This window comes from Labrus mixtus, chromosome 2 (assembly GCF_963584025.1).
Source record: "Labrus mixtus chromosome 2, fLabMix1.1, whole genome shotgun sequence".
Lineage (NCBI taxonomy): Eukaryota > Metazoa > Chordata > Actinopteri > Labriformes > Labridae > Labrus > Labrus mixtus.
Window position 1 is genome coordinate 4,966,817 of NC_083613.1, and position 23,972 is coordinate 4,990,788.

Here is a 23,972-nt window from a genome sequence, read left to right on the forward strand (position 1 = left end):
TTTTTCATTGAGCTCCCTGCAAGAAGAAAAGCACATCTTAGAAATGTTGTCCTAAACCCTTGGCTGACGCCATTGGAGACACTCAAACAATACATTTCACCTGGACTGAAGTATTTTCGCAGGAAGAAAGCAGCAAAACCGTCAAACCACCAACTGTTTTTGCTGCCTAAATGGAACCAACCTTTGAGCATTTGCCCAAACAAAACTCAATGTTTGCAGTTTGGTAAGCTTTAGTAACAGATCAAAGTTTTGGTAATGTAATAATCAATGCTATACTGATATCAGAATGCAGATCAACTGACCCAATCTAAATAGTTTTGTTGTTGGACATCTGTCTGTCTCAATATCAATCCATTTTTGTAAGATAGTTAGTCGTAGATATCAAGTCTTAGCAAAGTTTCAGCCATGCCAGCAGAAAAGTTCAAAGGAGTAAAAATAAAAGTTTTTCTATAGCCCTTTTCAGACTGCTGCTGCTGCCGCAATACTTACGCCCCTCTGTGGCATTTCACCTTCATTGTGAATGTCGCAGAGGCATAATGGCAAAGTGATCCCACCTCTGTACCATCTTTTGAGGTAGTATGAGAGGAGTTACAGGGGTGAGGGAGTACACCACTGTGTGTGCATGCACGTCTGACTGTGTGTCTATGTGGAGATCCTGCTGTGCCGTGCATTGCTTAATGGCGATGTGAATTTACAGACTGAGACGCTAATATTATGCTGTCACAGAATCAATATGAATGTTTAAAGAAGTATTGACCGCTGAGTTTAGTTAGAGCATTTTTTTACAAAAATGAAAGCAGTCTGTAAAGGGTTTATGTCTCTGCCATGTGTACACTTAAGACAATTTTTTGGTTATCAAGGTAAGTAAGGAGCCTACAAGAACATGGGTTACACACAGCACTAGGTTCTCAGGAGGATGAAAGGCACCACCATCAGGGGAAATACTGTGTTTTTAGGAAATTCGACCAATTTCAATTTTAAATTTGACTGAAATCCTGCAGAAGGAGAAATGCTCTTTTCAACAGCATGCATCCTTTTTGTCTTGTCGTATAGGTAATAGAGAAGAACCCTGGGGGCTGGTGGTATGTGCAGATCGGAGAGATGGAGGGCTGGGCCCCGTGCTCCTACATTGACAAGCGCAAAAAGCCAAACCTCAGCCGCCGGACCAGCACCCTGACTCGGCCCAAAGTCCCACCCCCCGCACCACCTGTCAAAAAGCAAAACTCTGAAGAAACTCCCACTCCTGCTAGCTCTGTTCCTAAAGTCGCAGAGCCGCAGAGCAGGCCTGTGTATGAGGAGCCTGAATATGATGTCCCTGCCGTCGGCTGTGAAGGTGAATCAGACACAGATTCCCTGAAGGATGAGCGCTCCCTGGATGTGAAGATCAGCAACGTGGTCGGTGACAAGTATCGCAGCTCTCCTCCGTCCTGTAAGGCCTCTCCTCCTGTCTGCAAAGCGTCCCCCGTCTTCACTCGCAGACGAACTTCCTTCAGATCCGTCGAGGAGGTCGGAAAAGAAGAATGCATCTACGAGAACGACGGCTTCAGGTCGAGCAGTGGCGGCAAAGGCACTGCTGTCAAAGGTGCCAGTGAGCCAAATTCCCCAAGGATCTACCATTCCTCCACAGTTCCACGCAAACCCTCCGGATCCTCACCTTTAGCGGGCAGACCCATGAAGACCATGACTCCGGAGATGAACAGGAGAAGCCAGACCCTGGGCAGGCACATAGACATCAGCCTCAGGTCTCAGGATAACAGCCCACATTCTTCATCAGACGAGTTGACCAGAGGACCCAAGAAAGTTCCCGCCTTCAGCCGGGATGTAGAGCAGAGAATAGGCCAGAGCCCCTCAACCAGACCCAAGCCATCCGTCAGACCCAAACCACTTCTGACCAAATCTGAACCCCAGACTCCTGAGAGGATGGACATCGGCTCTCTGAGACGACAGCTGAGGCCTACAAGTCAGTTTCGACACGGTCTCAAACCTGGACGGGGGGAAGACTCTGAAACGGCCTCGGTCATTTCGTCAGAGGATTCCATGTGCTCCCACAGCACCTCAGATCTCTCTTCTGTGTACTCCAAAGGGAGCCGGGGTGACTCGGACGTGGAAGGCCCCAATCTCTACCGCTCCCTTGATGCCTACAAGAAGGTCCAGGACTCTGAGATCAGCTTTCCGGCCCGGGTGGAGGTCGAGGTCCTGGAGAAGCAGGAGAGCGGATGGTGGTACATCCGCTGGGGATCCGAGGAAGGCTGGGCTCCCTCTTACTACCTGGAACCTGTGAGGCAAGCAGCTGATGGAGGCCGGTCGGAATCAGATGGACATGGGAGTGGTGGGAGTAAGTCCAACAGCCTGGAGAAAAATGAGCAGCACGTTTTGGCCCTCAACAACATCAACATTCAGGGTCTGAACCAGCAGCACCAAGGTATGAGAAGGAATACTCCGCCGATTCCTTCGAAACCTCCTGGGGGCTTCCAGAAGCCGTCTGGGATGGTAAATGGAGGTGTTCGGATGAGAAATGGGGTACGCCAGGTGGCAGTACGGCCACAGTCTGTGTTTGTGACCACCACACAGCCGGCCAAGGATGCACACTACATGACAGGCTCTCTGAGGCGCAATGAATCACTGGGCAGAAGTGATCACTATGGATCTGGTTCCGCCACTCTCGGTGTGCGTAGAAACGCCTCCTTCAGCACCGTGCGGCCACATGTAGTCGTCGAAAGTCAGACAAGGCCCGTCGAGCGCTCCAGCCTCGGGTCGTCGGGGAGCGCGTTCAGCACAAGCAATGTCCAGGACGCCCTCAGCAGAGTTAGCCAACGCAACGGTATCCCCGTGTCCACAGTCCGACCCAAGCCCATAGAGAAGAGCCAGCTGATTCACAATAACCTCGGCAGGGATGTGTACGTGTCCATCGCTGACTACCGGGGCGATGAGGAAACGATGGGTTTCACAGAGGGCACCTGTTTGGAGGTTCTGGAGAGAAACCCCAATGGATGGTGGTACTGCCAGGTGCAGGACAGCCTGCTTCCCCGCAAGGGCTGGGTCCCATCCAACTACCTAGAGCGGAAAAAATGAAACCATCCCCACACACTTTTCCCCCGTCTTTTGATGTCTTCAAGGACATGGGTGGCATCATTTCTTAAGAATGTTACCTGCAATCTCCCATAAGCAATATGTCCTTGAAAATGTAAATTTAAAAAAATAAGACTTTGTGTAAAAAAGAGAGATGTTTAAATCTGTTGAGGAGGAACACTTTTAGTGCTGGTTTACTAAAATGTATACACAGAGGAGAGTCAAGATTTGTAATATTTTGGCAGGATTGAGAGACAGAAATGTGGGATTGGTCACCCTTCAGTGAAAGTATTTGAGGAGGACAGTGTCTGCGAGATAAAAAAAAAAAAAGGAAATGAATGGGAGCGATAAACCTCTTAAAGAGGTTTGCACCGCATAATACGGAAGTTGAGCAGGGTAATGGCTATGGCTTATTCCTGCCCATTTCTGACTATGATGGCCGATAAGTGCCTTTTTGTGTTTGTTCACCTGAATGGAGGTCCTAAATGGTGGATGGCAAAAACATGAAACAACCAAATCTTCTTCGAGTGCCATAGACCGATGAACACCACCGAGAGTATATCCATAAGTAACAAAGATCACCAAAATATAACGTTGCCCTGGAGCGCTCTCACTGGTCCAACAAGATTTAGTCTCCAGATTCACCAGAAAATGTATTCACCTTAAGCCACACATCATCAAGCACGCTAAATCCCCATGTTACTCACGTTATCAACTTTTTTTTAAACTTTCATTGTACATGTTTTAACGTCTTCTGCCAATGCAAGTCTTCCTTAGGGAATTATTTCTGCTCTCTTGTTACATCTGTTTTAACGGACAGCCTTGAATTGGAAAAAAGTAAAAACTCTTGCTCTATGTTTAAACTATCTTAAGAACTGGCTTAATACACAGAAGAAGCCCATTGAAATTAGCATGCTTTGTTTTAGAGCTTCAAGCTCCAAAAAAATTGTTAATATCAGTGTTGTTTTTTGTTACCCAGATTGAAAGATCTGAAAAAAACCTGCAAAACTTGAAAAAAAGACAAAAAAGGAACAACGTTTTAGTTTTCTGGATAATCAAAGGAACAACCATTATCTTAAGATCTCACCTCATATGAAGTGGTTAATCACCCTGAAAAAATGAACAACAAAAGGTTTACATTTACTCTTAATGCTTTCAGGGACAAGTAATGATATATAAATATGTATGTGTTGTGTTTTGTTGACATAAAATGTAACCGCTGATGAGTAGATATGAAAATACTGGAAATGCAGTGAAATAATAGAATCCCAGGGATATATATGCAAAGCATTTAGCCCATAATGTGATCAACACCAAAAAACAGTCTTTTGTGTGTGATTTTACGACTTATTTATGACACAAGAAACACAATGATTTATAACTTCTGAACAGAAAACACATTTTCCTGTCAGCACCTGGAATCACTTGATACTTAATACAAATGTAAAGAACAAGGTTAAGGAGGACTTTTACACATTCTAAGATTGGAATAATTTACCTCACAAATAACTTTCATTGTGACATTTTAAATACTTCTATTTCTATCTTGGATCAAAATTCAAAAAGGCTGATGTTCAAGACTGCTGAAATGGTTTTCTAACGAAAGTTGAGGCGCTCTTTAAGGCTGAACGCTAACTTTTTATGTTTCTGCTGGACAGTTATCATAGTATTATACAAAGTACAGTACCTGCTAGATCGCAGTTGTCTATTTTAGTGAGGCATATTTGTTTTATGTTTGTTTTTTGTTGTTCTTAATTTGTTACCTTGTGATCACACAGTGGCGATAATGAGGAACGAAGTGGTTCTGTTTTGTGAATTAGTGCACTTTAAACCTGTTTTTATGGTGCATTAATGTAAAGTGCAGTTAATACTCAGCATGTTATTTATTTTAGATTTATGTTTTAATTATTTAAGTACTGAGTTTTTTTTTCTAATCTCAGCTCACAGAAGAGATGGCACTGTTAGTGACAGTGACCATGCTAAAGTTTGGATAGAATTGGAGAAACAGAGACCTCTTGTGGGCAGTCACAGGTACTACAACTTGATTTTCTTTCAACAAGGCTTACAAGCCATACTACCTCAGTGCAATAGGAAATGCACTGCTGGCCAGTGAGTCTCACAATTACAGTGTACAGAAATCTAGACTTTTTCTTCTTCAAAAAAAATCTGAGTGCAGCTAAACTTTTTTTGTAGCACATGTTTTTTTTATTGGGCAAATTTTTGTTTTAAAATTTGAAAGAAGTTCCTTTTTTTCTATGCTGTGTGCTGCAACTTTAGCAAATCATGGGTGCTTCCTTCATCTTTATTGTGCTTTACATAATGCCTGATTTTATGTATATTTATTATGAGGAGTTTTGTTCCTTATCATGGTTTGACAATCACATATCCCCTGTTAAAAATACACTGACGCTCCAGTCAGATTAACATTTTTAATCAATTAGGCTTCTTCACCTAAATGTGCAAAAAGCAGCCTCAATCTGAAATAACATTTGGATGAGTATTTGAGGTATTTTGTCATTCATCTTCATGAATAAAAAGTCAATTAAACCCACATAAGGACCAAAACTGAAGATGTTGTTATCAGGCAACATTCCCATCCAGACGAAGGCATTATGTAAATGTGTTGAATCACTGGAAACATTTTCTCTCCAGCACATATTATTGTTACATAGTGCTTTCTTTGATAAAGATGATTTCACTTAGCTGAAATAGCGAGGGAATGGTTCTGTGACAAGCATACATTTTTCTGTTTTGCATCTATCTGCCCTCCTTCCCCCCCTTTCTTTTATTTTTTTTGCTCTGTCATATCCTGAAATGTACCTGCGAGGAATTGTGCAATAGATAAGAAACACATCAAGCTCCAACAAAGGTCACACAAAGGTCTGGAAGATTTGTGAACAATGCCATTACATCTGTTGGGTGTAGATATTGCCAGTCAAACTGCCAGTCATGATCTTTTACCATCGTTCTAAGCGTATCTTTTTTGAAGGGCACTTGTGAAAGGCCCTATAAGCATCAGAAAAAAGTCATTGGACCAAAGCAGTTAAATGTGACATCTCATCATCTCCTGAAGTGATGGACTTTTATAATTAACAAACATGAGGATCTGTTCTCCTCCTGCTCGGGATCAGCAGTGGACAGAATGAATGAGCAGCATGGCAGAAACCCGCTGACCCGTTCTGTATTGACATTAAAGCCACCTGGGGTCTTCTTCCAAGACGGCGAGTCATGGGCCCATGATCAGGGGCCTCAGTGGCCCTGCTCTGAGCTGTCACGTTCGTGCCTGAATGGAATCTCAATAGTTTCTTGTTTTTGTGTTGTTGTGTTTTTTTCTTCTTCTTTCTTTCTCTTTCCCTCTGGAGTGTGTCCTCTCTGCACCTACGCAGATGTCTCTCTTGACATTTACTCCACCGTTGTCACACTGAGTTCTGACTTTTCCCTCAACAATCACCACGGCACGGGGGAGACATTCGGAACCCGCCAGCAAAGAGACTTGGATTGGGAGAGTTTCAGCAGTAAACAAGACAGCTGATGATGAATGCTCCTTCAGGCCGTTTCAGTTCAATCCATCAACTTTCAGGTTCAACACCAAAAATAGAAAAACCCTTTCTTTTTTTTCTCCCTTTGCTGAGCCCCAGGCAGGCCTGATCCATGAGATACAGGTGAGCATGTCATCGTGCTAAAGACTGAGCGAGCGAACAGACCAACACACACAATATGTTGTAGTTTAAATCCAACTGAAAAAAAATCCTGTTTTTGCTTTTTTCACCAATAGTTAGATATGAATATTGATGCCTCTCTCATGTTATTAAAAATGTTGTTATAGCCTCCTTACTCTTAAAATGCTTTAAATCTAACTTAAAGATGTAAAAGCAGATTTTGTTATATCAAATATAAATAATTCTCCAGAATGCCTCTAACCAAAGTCTGCTGTGTAAACTTGAATTTGAGAATAGACTTTGCAGTGTGCTGTGAACTTTCAAACTTCTGTAAAGAAAAACTCACTTCAGCATAGACCGTCTCTTAAATGAGGCAAAAAAATAAAAAAGAAATTGGACCAAATAAAATTCAAAGGATTTTTTCAAAAAATGTTTGGAGGAGAGCTTGAAAAAAAGAAGAAGCTTGAGACAGTAGAGAATTGGATTAGCTGTGAAGACCTTGTCTTCAAATGTCAAGACTGGAGAGAAATAAAAAACATAAATAAAAAGACAAGATTTAGTTTTACAGCTTGAAGATTATAAAACATGAGGAAGTAACTGCACTCAGCCAGTAAATGGTCACACTTCTTCTTAAATTAGAACTTGTATTTCGTACTGCTTTGTTTTTGTACGCAGCAAATGAGTGAGATATATTGGTTTAATGTGTATGCTCTGGGGGAGCTTATAAGGGGATTTCTAACCTTTAAAAAAGAGCAATGCTTGCAATTATCTCAGGCCAAGTCTTAATGCTAAGCTCAGTTAACTACCTCTGGGCCAGCTTTACATTAGGTGCACTGGTATGAGAGCGGTATCAATCTTTTTATCTAACTATCATCAAGGAAGCCGTTAAGTGTATTTCCAATAATGCAGGGCTACACCTGTAAGCAACAGGATTCTTATTAAACCCGCTCAGCTTATCTGATAGACATCATTGGTTCTTTAACCTGCGTGCAGAATGGAAATGGAATTGGTGGAGGCAGTATTTCTGCATCCTACCTGCACAGCTCAGCATGTGCACACATGCTAACACACACTCAGCAATGATGAGGAAATCGTTCATGGCAGAGGAAATGCAATATGAGTTTCCTGACATATTCCTGAAAGGTCAGCCGGGTGAGACGGCTCCACTACACCAGAAACCCCGTTTTTATTCCTCACTCTCGTTTTTATTTTAACAAATGGACGGCACCTCTCGAGCGTGAAGCACCTTAAACTGTGTAATCCCAAACACTAGCTGCTGCCATAGCATAATCTTCCTCCCCCCATTCTGCTCTCTTTCTTTCTCTTCCTCAGCCGCACATTTTATATTTCTCTGTTTCCTCGACACAGCCGAGCTAAGTCTATTCCTGGTGAAGTGATTGAGATATCTGGGTGGGTTGTGCAGGGAAAGAGTGGGGTGGGTGGGCGGGGGGGGGTTGTTTGTGTGCATGTTTGTGTTTTTGCATGATGAGATGGGTTGTTCGCAGGTGCACTCAGAAGAAAGAGAATTGGGAGGTCAAGGGAAAGGATTGTGAGAGGAGGATGCAGGGAGACATGAGATGGATCAGATAGTGGATTCTTTGAGACAAGGTGAGAGTGAGGAGAGAGGAGCTCTGCTTTGATGAGAGGCAGATGAAAGGCTACAGTGGGCTACACTTCCTCCATGAAAACGATGAAAAATAATTCCCTCTGACTCCTTCCAACCGCATACCTAATGAGCTCCTTGTGTCTAAACGGGAGCCGTGAAATCTCATCAGTCCAAACAATGTTTTAATTGCAGCACTTTTTGAAGCTGCTTTACCAGGAAGTGCAAGTCAGTCAGAGACGAGCGAGTTCACACTTCAGCAGCTTCTCTCTGTCTCGCTCTTATTCCAGAGAGGAACTTTAAAAATCTGATCCCACGTCTGATTTTTTGCTTCTTTTTGCTGTCAGTGTCTTCAGATCTTCTGGAGCCCTGAGGGTGTGAGAGAGTTGGGCTGGAAGTTGAGAAAGTTTTTATTTATTTATTTTTTTGGAATGAGACTTAAAAAAAACATGGCTCCAAATGTTGGATTCTCTATCTCTTATTACTTTGTGCTTTTTGTTGAGAAAATAATTGAGCGCTATATAAAAGTGTAACGAATGATTTGAAAGGCTTACTCACGTCAAATGAAACGAGGCTTCAATTCATAATAGGAAGAGAAATCACCAAACGAAGAGAAGTCAACAGCAGCGAGCTCTGGAAATGGTGTGATTGCTGAGTTAATAAAAGGCAGACGTTTGATTGAAGGAGGCGTAGGTTTTTTTTTCCGATAAGAAAGTTTGAGTAAGTGTGTGGGAGCAGGTGGGAGGTATATTTAAGAAGATGATTTTGTAGGTTTTTAATTAACATCTTGGTTAAGAAAAATAAAAGGTAAGAATAAGCTGCAGGACTTTTTTTCTCAAGCAGTTGGGGTGAAAAAAATTCCAAAAGCCTGTGAATCAGGGGAAGCTGATTATTTATGTCATTTTAAAAAAACTTCCTCACAGAATCGCAGTTGTTTGACGCGCCAGCGGGCATCAGTGGGGAAGCTGTCTCTGAGCTCCAGAAAAAGAGGCTGTGTCGAGGAACGAGGCGTGCAGCTGTGTCTCTGTGGCACTTTTCTCTGTCTCTGTTTGAAACCCCCAATTCCCTAATTAGCACAACAGTGTGTCTTAATTAACCCCTAAACCTGTCGGAAGATATTCCAGCGCCAACAGCTTCCTAATCAAGAACGCCACGGCTTCTGCCATTCTGCGTTGGCGGCGTGCCGTGGTGGAGGTGAGCTGTCAAAAGTGATTGATTTTGGGTGTCACAGCTGAGGTAGATTTATAGAGGTGGTGCCTGTTTTTAGCCTGGATGTTGCATTTATAGAAACGAGTTTGTCATCGCCCTGCTGTGGAAAGCAGCGTGCCAAAAAAAAAAAACCCACTTGGAAGTTGATGCCATCAAGCAGTCTGACAAAAACAATCTGTTACCAGCATGTCTACCACACTAACAGACTCAGTAACAACTACAGGCCTCGAGTTGGACCAAAGGAAGTGCTATTCTTTTCTTTTTTTATCACCATTGTTGTTATTGCAAATTGTGTTTCATTGAACGTCTCTAAAACAACATTTCAAAAAGGCATGCTTTGAGCAAGCTAAGAAGGCTTTTTTTTATCACTGCAAATGTCAATGAATCATCCAATGATGAGTCATCTGCCCACCAAATCCTGGTGATGAAAGAACACTTAGTGTTCAAATCCTAAAAACACTGTACATCAGTGGACCAGGATTACAATAAAAGAGAGCTGACACGGCCCATTTTCAGATCTAATCCATTTTGCCCACGTGCATCCTTTTTAAAACAGGACGTTTTCTTATCTACCCTCTCATTTTGACAGTTCTTGTTTCTTTTTTTTGTATCTTGTACATGTTTACATTGTATCTCGCATTGCCCAAAAGAGAAACAATATTAAATGTATTATCTTTGTTGTTTTAAACTGGCTCTTTTTTTTCTCATTTGTGTCACACTTCCAGTCATATGTGCTCCTGCAGATATGTTCCCCCCGTCCCCGTCCCCCGTCCCTGCTCCTAGATAGTGTGTGACAGTAATATAACAGATTGAGACATTTATCTTTATTCGCCTTATTGTGAAAGCCAGATTAAGTGAGCTTAGATGTGGGGGAGCAGAAAAATGCAGCTGGTTATATATAGCAAGGTATGACTTATGAGAGAAACAGTGTGAGGAGGTGGAGAGCTCTGAATGAAGACGAACGAGTTCTCGGAGCCCCAGTTTCCCTCTAAAGAGGGGAGATGACAGCTCCCCTGTATCCATATGTGTGTGGAGAGATTTATGATTTGTGTCCAGAGTTACATGAAATATGTGTTTACACCTCTGTCCCACGAACCATCACAATCCCCATCCTTTAACAGGTCAAAGGTTTTTAGGAGGATTAAGCAGGTCAGGGATTAATTCATGCTGTTTCCAGCAGTCGTGCTTTTTCTGATAACTTTTGGGCAGATAGAGAGACAGCTACAGAGTCATGATGATTTACATATCATGATATATGAGCTGTCTCAACTGAGACAGAAATGAAGCCTAATGATTTATTTGAAGACGTGTCACTGCCTAACTGATGAAGGTAACTTCTTCTTCTTCTTAATTCTTCTTCTTAAAGTTCACTATATAGCTAATTAGGTAGCTTAGTTAGCTTAGCTGACAACAATAACTTATTTTAAAGCTGTAGAATATTTTTCACTTGCTAAATGATCACTTAGGTAGCGTAAAAAAATAATTTGAGTTTTTAGATTTTTCTTCTAAATGAACAACTGGAACATTTAATATTAGACTGTATCAAAATGGAACATTATTTGGCTAATATTATAGATACAAGTAGAATTTTGAGCATTGTTTCCATGCTACAAATCATCAGGGTTCCAATAGTTGAGTTCAATGATAAAAGGTAATGGTTTGAGATCATTCACTTTCTTCTTAGCTACTTACTTAGCATAGTTAGCTTAGTGTTGGTCCCCGCTAAAGCAACTGCATGCTTTAATACTAGGCTAGTTGGCTAGTTGCTAAATTTAGTTGCACTTTGTTTGGTGCTAAGCAGCTAGCCTACAATAAGGCTATTCGACAGATTTTCTGCAGAAAAGTCAATGTAGAGACTTAATGTTTCAAACAATACATTTTGAAGCATGCATTATTTTATGGTCTAAAGCAATGTTGTGAAGCCAAAAGTACATTCATCTCTCTGAAAGCACCTTGGTCATGCATGAAGCCAAAACAGTTTGGTCATATTACCTGAATATTATAGAAACTTCTGCATTGTGGAGACCAGAGGGAAGGCACACAGGGATTTATTTGAACTCCAGTGGAATTTAAATTTACAGTGGACAGAGTAATTAATTGTATTATCTAAAACTTGTTCTAAGTGCTGATCCATTACTGATTCATAGAGATCTTCTATGAATTGCTGGAATGAACCCGAAGCTGTAGTAACAAAATTAAGCTATGTCATTACATTTACTTCAAAGCCACTGTCACAGGTCCTAAAGGCTCCTGTTAAAATAAAACCTGCAACCACAACTTATTTAACACACAGGTGATCTTTTTCTGCTTAGTCGACACCTCATACATAACACATTTTCTTTTGCCCTTTTTAGAAGATTGCATCTTTAGTCAGTTTGATATTATTAAAACTTTCAATATGTTAAGAACGTTGAACCTTTAACCCAAGACCTGGATTTTTCCTTTCTTTTCAGATTCGTCAGGGGGATAATTCAGTTGTCATCAAAAGACAAAAGTATGAATTAGTGAAGATTGTGACCCTTTTTTTTTTGTTTGTTAAAAAATGGTCCTGCTGTAAATTCAATGACATCTGAGTGAGATCCATTTAAGATCTCGAGATAATACTAATGCTACAACAAGATAATACAATTTAATCAAGTAAAAATATGAAAAATGAATTAATATTTTTAACCAAAATTAATCTTTATTAAAATGTAGGCCTACACCTTTCTTATGGAGACAAACATACAGGTTGTTTCCACTAGATGGCTCTCTTGAACCAGTCTTGCTTCCTGTAGGCAGCATCAGTGTTTAACAGACAGACAGTAAGAACAGAGATTTTCATATGAATAGACCTGCGCAGTACAAAACCCAATATGTATGTTGACACTGCGTTTTGATGAAATTCGATTATTTTCCAGACATTTTTATGCAGCATAATAATATTGGGTGTGAACACTGAAGGATGATAATCTCTGTCAGTATAATGAATGCTCAGTTGAACAATGAAAATAATTGGAAACCCTCGTCTTTTCATGAGATTATTACTCATATTATTCATATCCCTTAGTCAGTTTTTTTTATACGGGGATGTCATACTCCGTTCTATTGCGGACAGACAGATGACTATCAGGGAGCTCTGAGTAGACTGAGGTTCTTCTTCAATTCATAATGCACTGATTACAACAGCAGCACATCTACAATGTATGTTTCAGAGTTACACATATTTCCACTGATCTCCTGATCCCCTACCTGTAACCTTGAGGCCCCCCCCCAGCAGCTGTGATTTGAACAAGAGTCCACAACACATGATGTAACAGAGTGCCGGGGGCCTCTACATGTCTTAGCATTGCGTTTCAGCCGAACAGCACAAAGGGCACGACTTGCTATGTCGGAGTTATGATACAAGTTGTATATTTCGGTTTCTTTTAGTCAAAATGTCAAAGGTCAAGTGCACATGAACAGTGTTAACATTTGAGACTTCAGATATTATATCAGCAAAGAAGGAAGGCAGTGGAACACAGTGTGAAGTGGAATTGATGCTGCAAGTCTTAAAGGCAAACACACTACACAGATTATTACCGTGTGATGATTACACATTGTCAAATGTGCAATTACACAGTATACTGTTTAGCAAAATGAGCAGACAAATAAAAAACCTGAACACAATAAAATCCTTGATTTTGTTCAAAAAGTCGTAAAAACTATTTTCACTCAGGTTCAATAGAAGAAATCACAATTATTTTCAGTTACTTTGGGCAGGAAAGCTCAGCTTCATGTGTAATGGTGAGAAGCAAAGTGTGGAAAAGAAAAAAGAGAAACTTGTTGAGGCGTGCGGTGGAGGGAAACATAACGAGTGAAAAATGTTTTTTCCAATTTCCTGATGCATGGTTGAAATAGAGACACGGGGCTGAAGAACTAGTTTAGGGTCTGTGTGGTGATGATGCAGTGTCGTAGAATTCTGTTGATAAGAAAGCAATGCAGTACATTCAATTAGGACAGCCAAGTGCCAGAAGGTACATTGGTCCATTGTTTTTATAGATTTATTTGGGGAATTTAGTACAAATACACGGGGCAGTGGACAGATTTGGAAATTGGGCAGATAGTGGGGAATGATATGCGGGATAGGAGCCACTGGTTGGATTTGAACCAGGGCCGCCCGATTGGAGGACAACAGTCTCCGCACATGGGGCGCATGCGCTAACCACCACACCACCGGTACCCCTTAACTTTACATTTTAGAAGGTTACAGTACATTGATGACTGGAAATGGCAAAAGAAATATACAAGTTTGCAAATAAAACATAGTGCTATGTCCAAAGATGGTCATATGGTTATCTCCTCTAATTGCCTATTCAGAAGTGGCTGTAAGTATTGGTGTCCCGGTTTATTCAGCCTATTTACAACCTACAACCATACCACAAAAAGACGCCATAGGCAACACGTTTAAAAGCACATACAGTATATGTCAACAAAGCAAACCTTCAAGTGCTGATGAAGGGACAGAAACAAAGTCAAAGCACCAGATAAATCTGATGAAGGTCTCAGTTTGTAATGAAGAAGTGATGTACACTCAGAATCTATGTTCACAGTAGGAAAGCCCCAAGGAACTCTGGGGAACCTTGAATGCTCAGGGGATCCTCCAGGAACCTTTGATGGTTCAACTTTGAGCAGAGGTTTACTGAAGAAAGGTTTCAGAACTGGAAAAAAAGGAGCTTCTGCGATAACCTTTTGTAAAATACAACCTTTTGTAAATAAACAGACCTATCCATTTAATCATTGTTATCTTTTTTATATCAGAGATAAACCTGATCTCAATTTTGCTACTGGTGTTCAAGTGTCTCAGTGAAAGAAAGTAAGCTTTGTTAAATCGTTTTGCCTTTCAGATGGAGTAAACACCATTCATAAAACATGGGTTATCAAATCAAATTGAACAGAAGACGTGTTTATCTCTGTGAAAAAGACTGGTGCCACCATTTGACGTCACTATCCAGAAGTGGAAATCAATGGCGGCCTAAGGGTAGAATACCAGAGTATGTTACTTTTATGTGGGTTCCGACATTTCTATTTTCCATGTATTGCACAAAGGAAAAGGAAAAACTGAAAGATATAAGTTGGCCCTTAGTGACTCATGGGACATTTCTGCTGCACAGAGCCACAGAGCATTAATGAACCAGCACAGCTTGAGCATGTAATCATTCCTGCAGAAGGGCATGACAGAGCTACTGCCCATTAGTACACAGCTGCATAATTATTCAGATTGTGAAATTCAGGACAACACCAAATGTGAGGTATGAAAGGCAAAGCAGCCTTTATAGACATAGTATTTGATCTTGCAGTGGCAGGAGCTTTAATGTGTTTGCTTAGTGAAGATATACTTGATGTGATGTTCATGCCAGACCTTGTTAGTTACAAGACCACATGTTTGACTGAGTCATTGCCAGTCAAACACAGAATGTAGTAACCATCAAATAAACGTCATTCTAATCTGTTTTCCCTTAGCTCCAGAGAGCCTTTAAGCCACTTTACCGTATTTGTTTGTGTCCAGCCAACTTTCTCAGCTCTAATTACCTAAATGCGACCTTAAAGGGATACTTCACCCATTTGCATTAAGCTTTGTATCATTAGAAACCTGGTAGTATTTTTGAATGGTCGTGCATCCTGCCCTCATTTTCCCCTGAGATGGGAAATCTTTGTATTTCTAAGCCTGAAAAGGAGCTTCCAGTGACGCAAAATGACGATTTTTGCGTCACTGGAAGCTGTTGCGGTTAGCGGGGTGAAACTACAACGCTAGTTCCTCATATTTTGGACCACTGAAGCTACAGACCAATCACAGATCAGTGGGTGGGAACTCACTCCCAGAATCGAAACTTAACGTCCGCCACATTGCTTGGAAGCTACGCTAACAGGCTCTATGGAGATAGCTGATAATGGCGAAAATTTAAATATAGCGGCGAGATGGCTGCTGCCGACAGGCCGGTCTTGTGTTTTGGCTGCTGCGGCCACCCGCCGGGGCAGCTGCTGGCCGCTCGCTGGGACACAAGACCGGCCTGTCGGCAGCAACCGTCTCGCGGCTATATTGCTGGCCGCCGCGGCGGTGAGGACGAGGAGCCCGGGCCGGCTTGAGCTGGGGCGGACTGGTAGTGTCTGTGCTCTCACTGTTTGTCTATGGACACAGACAGAGTCTGTTTTCTGCCAGAAGTTTCCAAGATACCAATTCCTTCTGGAAGAAATCTCTGAATCAGTTGAGGAAATGGTCTTATGTGTTGAAGTAAATATGTCTGTAAATGTTTTTATTACTATATTTCTACTGCTATACTGTATATTTTGGAGAAACAGTAACGATCGAGTTTCCCTCTGGGATTAATAAAGTATTTCTGATTCTGAATTAGAGGACCTTAGTGGGAGTGGTCTGCGCTGCTGTGCATTCTGGGATTTGTGTCTTTCATCCACATGAGCCAAAAAGACACTTTCTGCCTTTTCTCGACCAAGAAGGCACCAACTTCAAAATGTATTTCACATTTCTACTACATACATGACCCAATGTCAATACAGATTCATGTTTCAACAGGTGAAGTATCCCTTTAACTGGAACCTACCGTCACAGTGCTTTCACTGTCATTGTAGCTAGCATGCATTCAACAATCATGTTAGGTTGAGTTGAGCAGCCATGTGTACAGTGCCTTGGATTTTGATCTTCTGTCCATGTTGCTGCTTCCCGTTTTGTACTGGAGGGAATAAATCTATTCATTGTTGACCATAATTACACCACATTAAATGTCATGCATTAGAAAATATTTTAGACTTAAAGAATTTAACCTTCAGACTATTTATTTTAAATGTAACGTTAAGAGTCATCGTGGCAAAACTTGGCAGCCGTTCATAAATGGCAATATAAGTATTATATTATAAGTATTATATTATTATTATATTATAATTTATTATTATTATTGTTTTTTTCCTACTTTGATTGACTTCATTTTTTTTACCAACTCCAGCTCTGTTGATTGATATAAAAAAGTATTCATTTTCAGGATTTTAACCCTTTAAATGCCAGTTTGAGTACTTAGCAAAGAGGAAACTGAAGAGGAGGAGAAACTGGTGGAGTTTTGGAGAGGGCAAGACTGTCTGACCTGTCCTCCCTTTTGTACCATGACAGAGTGGAGAAGGAAACAGGTTGAAAGTAATTGCTGTGGCCCCTCGAAATCTAGACAATAATGATTGAGTTCATATTCATGGTTAGAAACCGGAACTATAACATACTCATGGGGGATTTCTATGGCAACAACAATTTCTGTCCACCTTTCTTCCTTCTACACTCTTATCGTTGTACAAAAGGGAGGACATCAGTTTCTCCTCCTTTTCCACAGTCCAGGAGAGTTGCACGTTCCTTTGCCTCAACGCTATGTTGCCTTTTTACATCTTCCTGTTTGGTGCTGGCCAAATCTCTCCAATAGGTGTTGACAATGGTGACGTCAACAACTCAACTTGCATAAGAGAAAACTAAAGTGGTAATATTAAGAAGTTTGATGTTATGGTAAAGCCAAGACGAGAAAAAGACTTCATTACAACCGCCTGGTTTAAGTTCTATGACCCCCGTACACAAAACAACCAAGATCACAAGAGTGCGCCCCAACTCTAGCAAAACTCTCAGGATTTTACTTTGGAAATGTGTCTGTGAAAGAGTAAGGCCACCATTAAACAAAAAAACATAACTATTTTGATAATTGAAATGTCCAGACTGGATAACGACTGACTTAAGAGAGTTAAGACTAAGCTCAATGTCCACCTAACAAAAAAAACATCATGTCTGGAATGCATGCACATAAGTCTCTTGATTATATTCTCAACATTGAAAAATGTCTGCAACAGTGAAATCACAAGAAAAGTTTTTTGATTCAAGGCTGACAACAATGTGGCTTACGTTTTTTTCAGCCGTTGGTCGAGAGAAGAACAGAGCTTATAGAAGAAAGAGAGAAAATAGAAACATAACTTGAAATGACTGCCAGGGGCATGTCCAGAGGGGTGGCATGGGACCCCATTGAAATCGTATTGGCCACCCCAGGTGCAAACCCCAAAACACAATGATAAGCTATTTTCCTTGTCAGAGGTTGAAATCCACTATTCATGCTTTGTTGCAACAGGCAGCTGATATTTTTCAGTGTGCAGATGTTTGTTTACAATCCTTGAAGACTGAAGCTTAGAAGATGTATGGTGCCATTATCTTCTGTAAGTGAAAGTCTATTTGTGATTAGTGCAGACAGGCGGGGTAAATAAATGTCCTTCATTCAGATGTGGGCGCACAAACTTCAGGCTACCCCTTCACAAGTCACTACACCAGTTGGGCCACCCCAGTCCAGCACATCTGGACACGCCCCTGACGACTGCTTATATTGCTTAGTGTTTTCTGGATCTCAATGTTGGCATGCTAAGGCTTGATGATTCTTAACAATTGTTCTGCAGCTTGTCGTGTTACCCAAAGGTGGGCGAAAAAGAGAAATGAATGCAGCTTTAAGAAAACACATCAAACAAAAACAATGCTCAAACACATCTGGAAAGTTTATTAACCACAATCATCCGACTCACACAGAACAGAGCTCACAAACAAACACTTGTTGTTTCAAAAGAAAAAAGAAAGAAAATACAGGTTTGCTTGCTGTGTCACAACAATGGCTATATATACACATTATTTCTAGCCACTGGTTCCAGTCTACATGAACACTAACAGTGTTCCACTCTGATGCTAGTCTTAAGTTGGTCCCGATGTTCACGCAGAGTAGTAAACCGATAACTCATGCATGTTTGAAAAAGAAAAGTACCAAGAATCTACAGAAAGAATCTCTAATGTGCTGCTGTAAGATTTACCCAGACACACTCGTATCCTATAGTTGCAATGCAGAAAGAAAGAAAACACTCCAGCAAAGCAGGTTCGGAGGAATAAATAAATATCAAATTACAGGATCAGAAACATTCAAGGAGCCTGTGGACTCATTTGAATTCAAAAATATATCTCAAAACTAAAAAAATGGCATTACATCCTTTCACAAAAATGATTGTGCAGATCAGTTACATGTGATAAAACTTCAGACAAATCATTTCCTAACTCTTACTAAAATAGGAGCTTAATTACCAAATAATGTGGTCCGAATAATGATGGCTGACCCAAATTGAACACAGGATTTTGCAAAGAGGGAATTCATTTTTTTTTTTTACAATGTATTTAAAATAAAGACAATTTGGTCGGAGAGTCTGCACAGAATAAAACAAGCCATAGTTGAGCCAAAGCAGAGGTGGCATAAAAAACATTTACAAGATTACAATCAGTAGCTTTATAAAGTGACATTTATCATTTTACCATACAGTGATGGCTTTCTGACTATATCATGATAAGAATTATAAATACAGAAAGGGATAGGAGGGCTCTCTAAACTGGGCTCACACACAAAAAGATAAATTACAAAACAAAACAAAAAAAACCATCTGGAATACTGAAATTGTAATATAACCAAGATTTTAAAACTTGCACACCGAAGCAATGAGGCTCTGATTGTGTACTGCAATATTTCTTATTGCGTCGGTAAAAGCAACTCTCTATATTCTCTCTATTAGGAAACAAGAATAGATTTAGATTCTCGTGATTTTGGATGAACAAGGAAACATTTCAGAATCATAATGACAAAAAAAAATACTTTTTTTTGTTTTGTTTTACAACTCACGCACACTGATAAAAAATAACTCTCTAAATACATAAAGATAACATTCAAATGTGATTTAACACTTCAAGCTGTAGCGTAATCAAGTGTAAAAGTTGGAGGAGGAGATGTGTCATCACTGGTGATGGTGTTTTGCCCAGAAAAGGACAGCTGGCGAATACAATAGCAGCATAGGTTTGAGCCCCATGTGTTGATTTTTTTACAAAATGAAGTTTATTGTAGATTGAACAAAAAACAAAAAAGAGAATCTCAGCTTCCAGTGATGTCATGTTATAAGCTATGGCTTACTGCTCAGTTGACATTTCAGAAGGGGGGTGTACAGACATTTCATCATGAATTTAAAGGGGATAGTTATCGTAGAAATATTAAAAATATGAGCCCCTGAACTGAGTGCTATAAAGGATTGTTGCTGGTGAAGTGTATAAATATTTGAAATGTCATAGATTTACGTTACAAAAATATCTTGAATTTTGTGTGCTTTGTTTTCCCTCTGAGAAAGCCGTGTGTGGCACACAACAGCGTCATTTGGTACCTTTTTTTTTTTTAAGGGGCTTTGGAAAAACACAGAATATGACACATCTGCATGTGACAACTGAACCATTTCTGGGTTAAGGCAGGAGGCTGTACTGTATCTGTGGTTGATCCTGATATCATAGCAACAATCCTTTGACGTAATGTTGTATTTTGGGGAACTATTTAAGAGGAACTCACTTTTTGTCATGAGTGCTCACAGTGTACAAGGCCTGGGTACAGGAAAAGTTAGGGGAAATAATTCAAATCTTCTTACAAAAGATTGCTAACCCTGAGGAGAATCACTTCCGGTTTCTTTTTTTTTTGTGGATTTGAGGCTGCTGAGTTGGCTGGACGCAGGTTTTTCATTATCCTCTGTCAATAATGGGGCGTTTTTTTAATTTTTTTGAGAGGATGAAGCCGATTTCAGTGCAACATACCACATTGCAGAGCAAGCAGCTAGCCTAACAACATAGCTACCACCGACATTTGCAATAGAACTACCATTACGGTACATTAGATTACACAAGTAAAAAGAGGTTTGACAATCCTACTTAAATTTGACTCAGTACTGTCTTGCATCTCTAAGCACATCACTGACTGATAAATCACCACGACAATTACAGAAACCCATCACTACATCATTACTAGACCGATTTCTTGTCTTCACATCTCAGTCACACACAGACACAAGTTGTGTCATACTGAGATGTGACCTGCTGCAAGGTGGGCTCGTCTTGATTGATGTCAGAAGTCCGCACCAGGTCGGAGACATATTTCAGAGCTTCTTCTTAAGAGAACTATTGTTGACACATTCAGCCCCAAAGTGACTAATCTGCTCCGGAGCGTTCCCTAAATCATACAACATGGCTCAACCGACTACAGAGTGTAAGTGAATTTGTTGTCTCCCCTTCAAAGTCAGTCAGGATGCAAGAGAGAGTGAACCTCCCATGCCTCTTACAGTGCACCGTCTGCAGGTAGGCTGTGACGTCACCTCTAAAGAGAAAGAGACCCTCCAGAGACACGGTACCAGCTTTGGAAAAGGTTCAAACAACTAGAATTGGATGTACCAGAGTTCATATTCCCTGAACTGAGACATTAATTTCCCTGACACTGGGATTATGCCGATTTATTTTTAAGGAAGGCAGCCCTGTCCGTTAGGCGTCCTGTCCCCCTTATGTGCTCCGGTAGGTCTTGATAATGTCTTTGATTTGCCGTCTGCAGATGGGACAGCAGGCGTTGGACATCTTCTTGAGTTTGACGCCACAGGTGTAGCAGAGACACATGTGTCCACACGCGTAGATCACTGTGTCCACCGTGTTCTCGTAGCAGATGGAGCACTCATCAGACCAGGGCCCGCGGCCTGCTGGGAACGTAGGGGATTTCGGGAGGCTGACTGGTGAATTTGGGGTTGTTCCTGTGGTGACATTAAAAGATAAAAAAAAAAAACACACATAAGGGGACACATAATAGTCAAATAATTTTCAGTTTTATATCACATTATTTTACTTGTATTTTGTACTTGTATAACAAAGTTGCTGAAAACCAAGCTACTACTAAAAGTTGTTTTGGGCAATTACTAAATCTGTACTAAACCACATACAAATTTTAAAGTGTTGATTTCTATTGCTTGCGTTTGGGTTTTTTGCTTTTAGCTAGAGAAATTTTAAGAGGCAATGTCGACTCTTAAAGGCTTTATATGCGATTTTTTGATCCAGCAGATGTCGCCCTTGAGCACCAGCATGAAACCAAAACAACTCGCGGTGCATTGTTGTGTTAGCATGCTAATGCTAGCGATCTTTATTATGCTCGTATCTTCACACTGCATGTAAATTTACCTGAAATGAGCGTGATCTAGAAACACAGTTAAGCAGTGAGTACAGTATGTTATTCTTCTTTTCTCTAGTCCCTCAATTAAACAACTTTTATACACGAGGGGAGGAGTCAGCCGGCCGTCCTGGCGATGTAAACAAACTGAAGATAGGACTCTGAAAACTCTGAAAACATCACAGACAGTGGGACTCGGGTGTTACACCCATTGTAGACAGTCATGACTCACAGAGTTATTTTCAGAGGATATACTTGATTTATATTACATTTAAGTGTGAAAAATCACATAGAAAGACTTTAATACAGGGCCTTGTTGTGTAGTAAGTTTTGTATAAGTCTGGTGTCTTGTATCCTCTCAAAGAAAAAGATACTGAGTCAGGTCCATTTACATAACCCTGCTTTGTGACTCGTGCTGAACATTTTCCTGCATCCAGCTGCAGCACCAGTGGGACAATTAAGTGCTGGCCATTGTTCCTAACTACTGCAGGATGGCATCTGCTACTACCCATTAATGACCTCCTCTCAGTCCCCCGTGGGGTGATTGATTCTCTTCTTCTGCAGTGGTAGCTTCCTCTCTGGGTGTACCTACCCCCTGCTGAGCTGCAGTAAGCGGCAGAGCACAGGCCTCCGTTCAGCACTGGATCAGAGCTGCCACTGTCCAGGGCACTGGGGGTGTGGGGAGAGGAGGAGGGCGAGCTGGGGCTCGAGGTGGTGCGCTGATCACCGAGATGAGTGGAACCTAGGGGTAGATAACGGCAGGGAGTTAGTCGTCTTAATCATCACGCCATTTACCTCAGTTGAAAGAAATAGTGTGGAAGTTGTCTCGTTGATATTACTGGTGATTAATGCGGTAGTCTAAGAGAGATTTAGGACACTGAAGATCAAGTTGGAATAGAAAATTCAAAGAGTTCTCATTCATATGAAATTATAAAGGAGGTTGAGTGGCCAAAGCAACAAACCTGCAAGAAATTTAAGCAAAAACACTTTCCATTTATCAGCTTTTTCTCCCTCCCGAATGAATTTCTTGAAAACAATAATACAGACAATGAGCTTGAGTGGAATTAGCTTATTTGTCACTGATCAGGGGTTACATTTATAGTCGAGATGAAGACAGCCATTTTAAAAATACACATTACTTAACAGAAGAGGGGGAGAGCCCCTCTTTCTTTTTTTAGGAAAGTACTTTTCAAAACAAAGCAGGCATCCTCCATTCTTTCCATGTCCTAAATTTACATGATGGACAGTTGGAACAAATGGGAGTTCCAAGAGCACGTTTAGAGAACACATGTCGAGATGCCTGCGATACTTGGAAAGACGCTGATGATTGGTGGCGGCTTAGTTAGTAGCTAGCTAGTGAAAAGAAAAGAAACATTTAGCATCGAAACCGCCCAGGATGTGTCTCCCAGCAGTGAAGAAATCAATCAATCTTTATTTGAATAGCACCAACTTAAAACAAATGTTATCTCAAGACAATTTTCCAAAAGAGCAGGTACTCTTATATTATCTACAAAGACCCAACATGAATCCATCATGAGCACTAAGCAACATTTATAAAAGTTACAGTGGCAAGAAAAAAATGTCCTTTTACCAGGCAGACATCTTCAGTTATTAATGGAGACAATAACTTAAAAGTTACAGATAGCCAACTCGGATTGACTGTTTTAGCAAAGTTAGTGGCAATAAAGCACTTCCTTTTAAGAGGCAGAAATCCTGCAAAACCAGGCTCATGATGAACAGCCATCTGCCTAAACTGCGATCCTATTATTGATATTAGAGATGTTGTGTATTTGGTTTGTTCTGACTCATCTGAAAACAGTAACATGGCTCTAAAATGCCACTCTGCACTATCAGCAGAGATATGCAAAATGTGGTGTTTAATCTAAAATGACAGAATAAATGTTTTCCACAGGCTGCGTCTGATGTCAGTTATTTGGTGGTATTCTTTGTCATTGAAAATAACTCTAATAGTTTACCATCAAAGGTATTGCAGAGACACCAAAATACCCGACAAATTAAGATGCAAATGAGCTGCCTTACGGAGCAAGCATAAAATCATCAACAAAGAATTCCCATCAAATGCTTAGCTGCCTCCCAACGTAAACGCTGATTACTTTAATTACCTTCTGTAAGCTTGCTGTCAAAAATAGCACAACAACAACAACAGCCCCCCCGAAGCAGCCGCTGCGTTCACATTTAACCATCTTAGTTCAGAAATATTTTTATTATAAAAAAAGCATCACTTTAGTGTGGTGACAGAGGGAGGAAAGAAGTGGAACCAGAGTAATCTGTTGTGGCAGAGTCACAGTCAACACTGACCAGAAACATTATGATGACAGCTCCATGCTAACGAATGTCCCAGCAGTCTGCCAGACCGCCATCTGCACCGGCAGCTCGATCAAT

General features: G+C 40.8%; 2 protein-coding genes across 4 annotated transcripts in view; one reads left to right on the forward strand and one right to left on the reverse strand.

Moving 5' to 3' along the window:
- sh3pxd2aa (SH3 and PX domains 2Aa) overlaps nt 1-10,228 on the forward strand; it is a 125,733-nt gene extending 115,505 nt beyond the window's left edge. For both annotated transcript variants that reach the window (XM_061048354.1, XM_061048363.1), the window contains one exon: nt 1,054-10,228. In XM_061048354.1, the coding sequence (XP_060904337.1) occupies nt 1,054-3,072 (2,019 nt within the window). In that variant the 3' untranslated portion in view covers nt 3,073-10,228. The remainder of the gene's footprint in view (nt 1-1,053) is intronic.
- Nucleotides 10,229-17,727: 7,499 nt separating this feature from the next.
- The window catches only part of neurl1aa (neuralized E3 ubiquitin protein ligase 1Aa), a 76,777-nt gene continuing 70,532 nt past the window's right edge, over nt 17,728-23,972 (reverse strand). For both annotated transcript variants that reach the window (XM_061048384.1, XM_061048393.1), the window contains exons 5-6: nt 22,162-22,311; nt 17,728-21,159 (exon numbers count right to left, since the gene is read on the reverse strand). In XM_061048384.1, the coding sequence (XP_060904367.1) occupies nt 20,918-21,159; nt 22,162-22,311 (392 nt within the window). In that variant the 3' untranslated portion in view covers nt 17,728-20,917. The remainder of the gene's footprint in view (nt 21,160-22,161; nt 22,312-23,972) is intronic.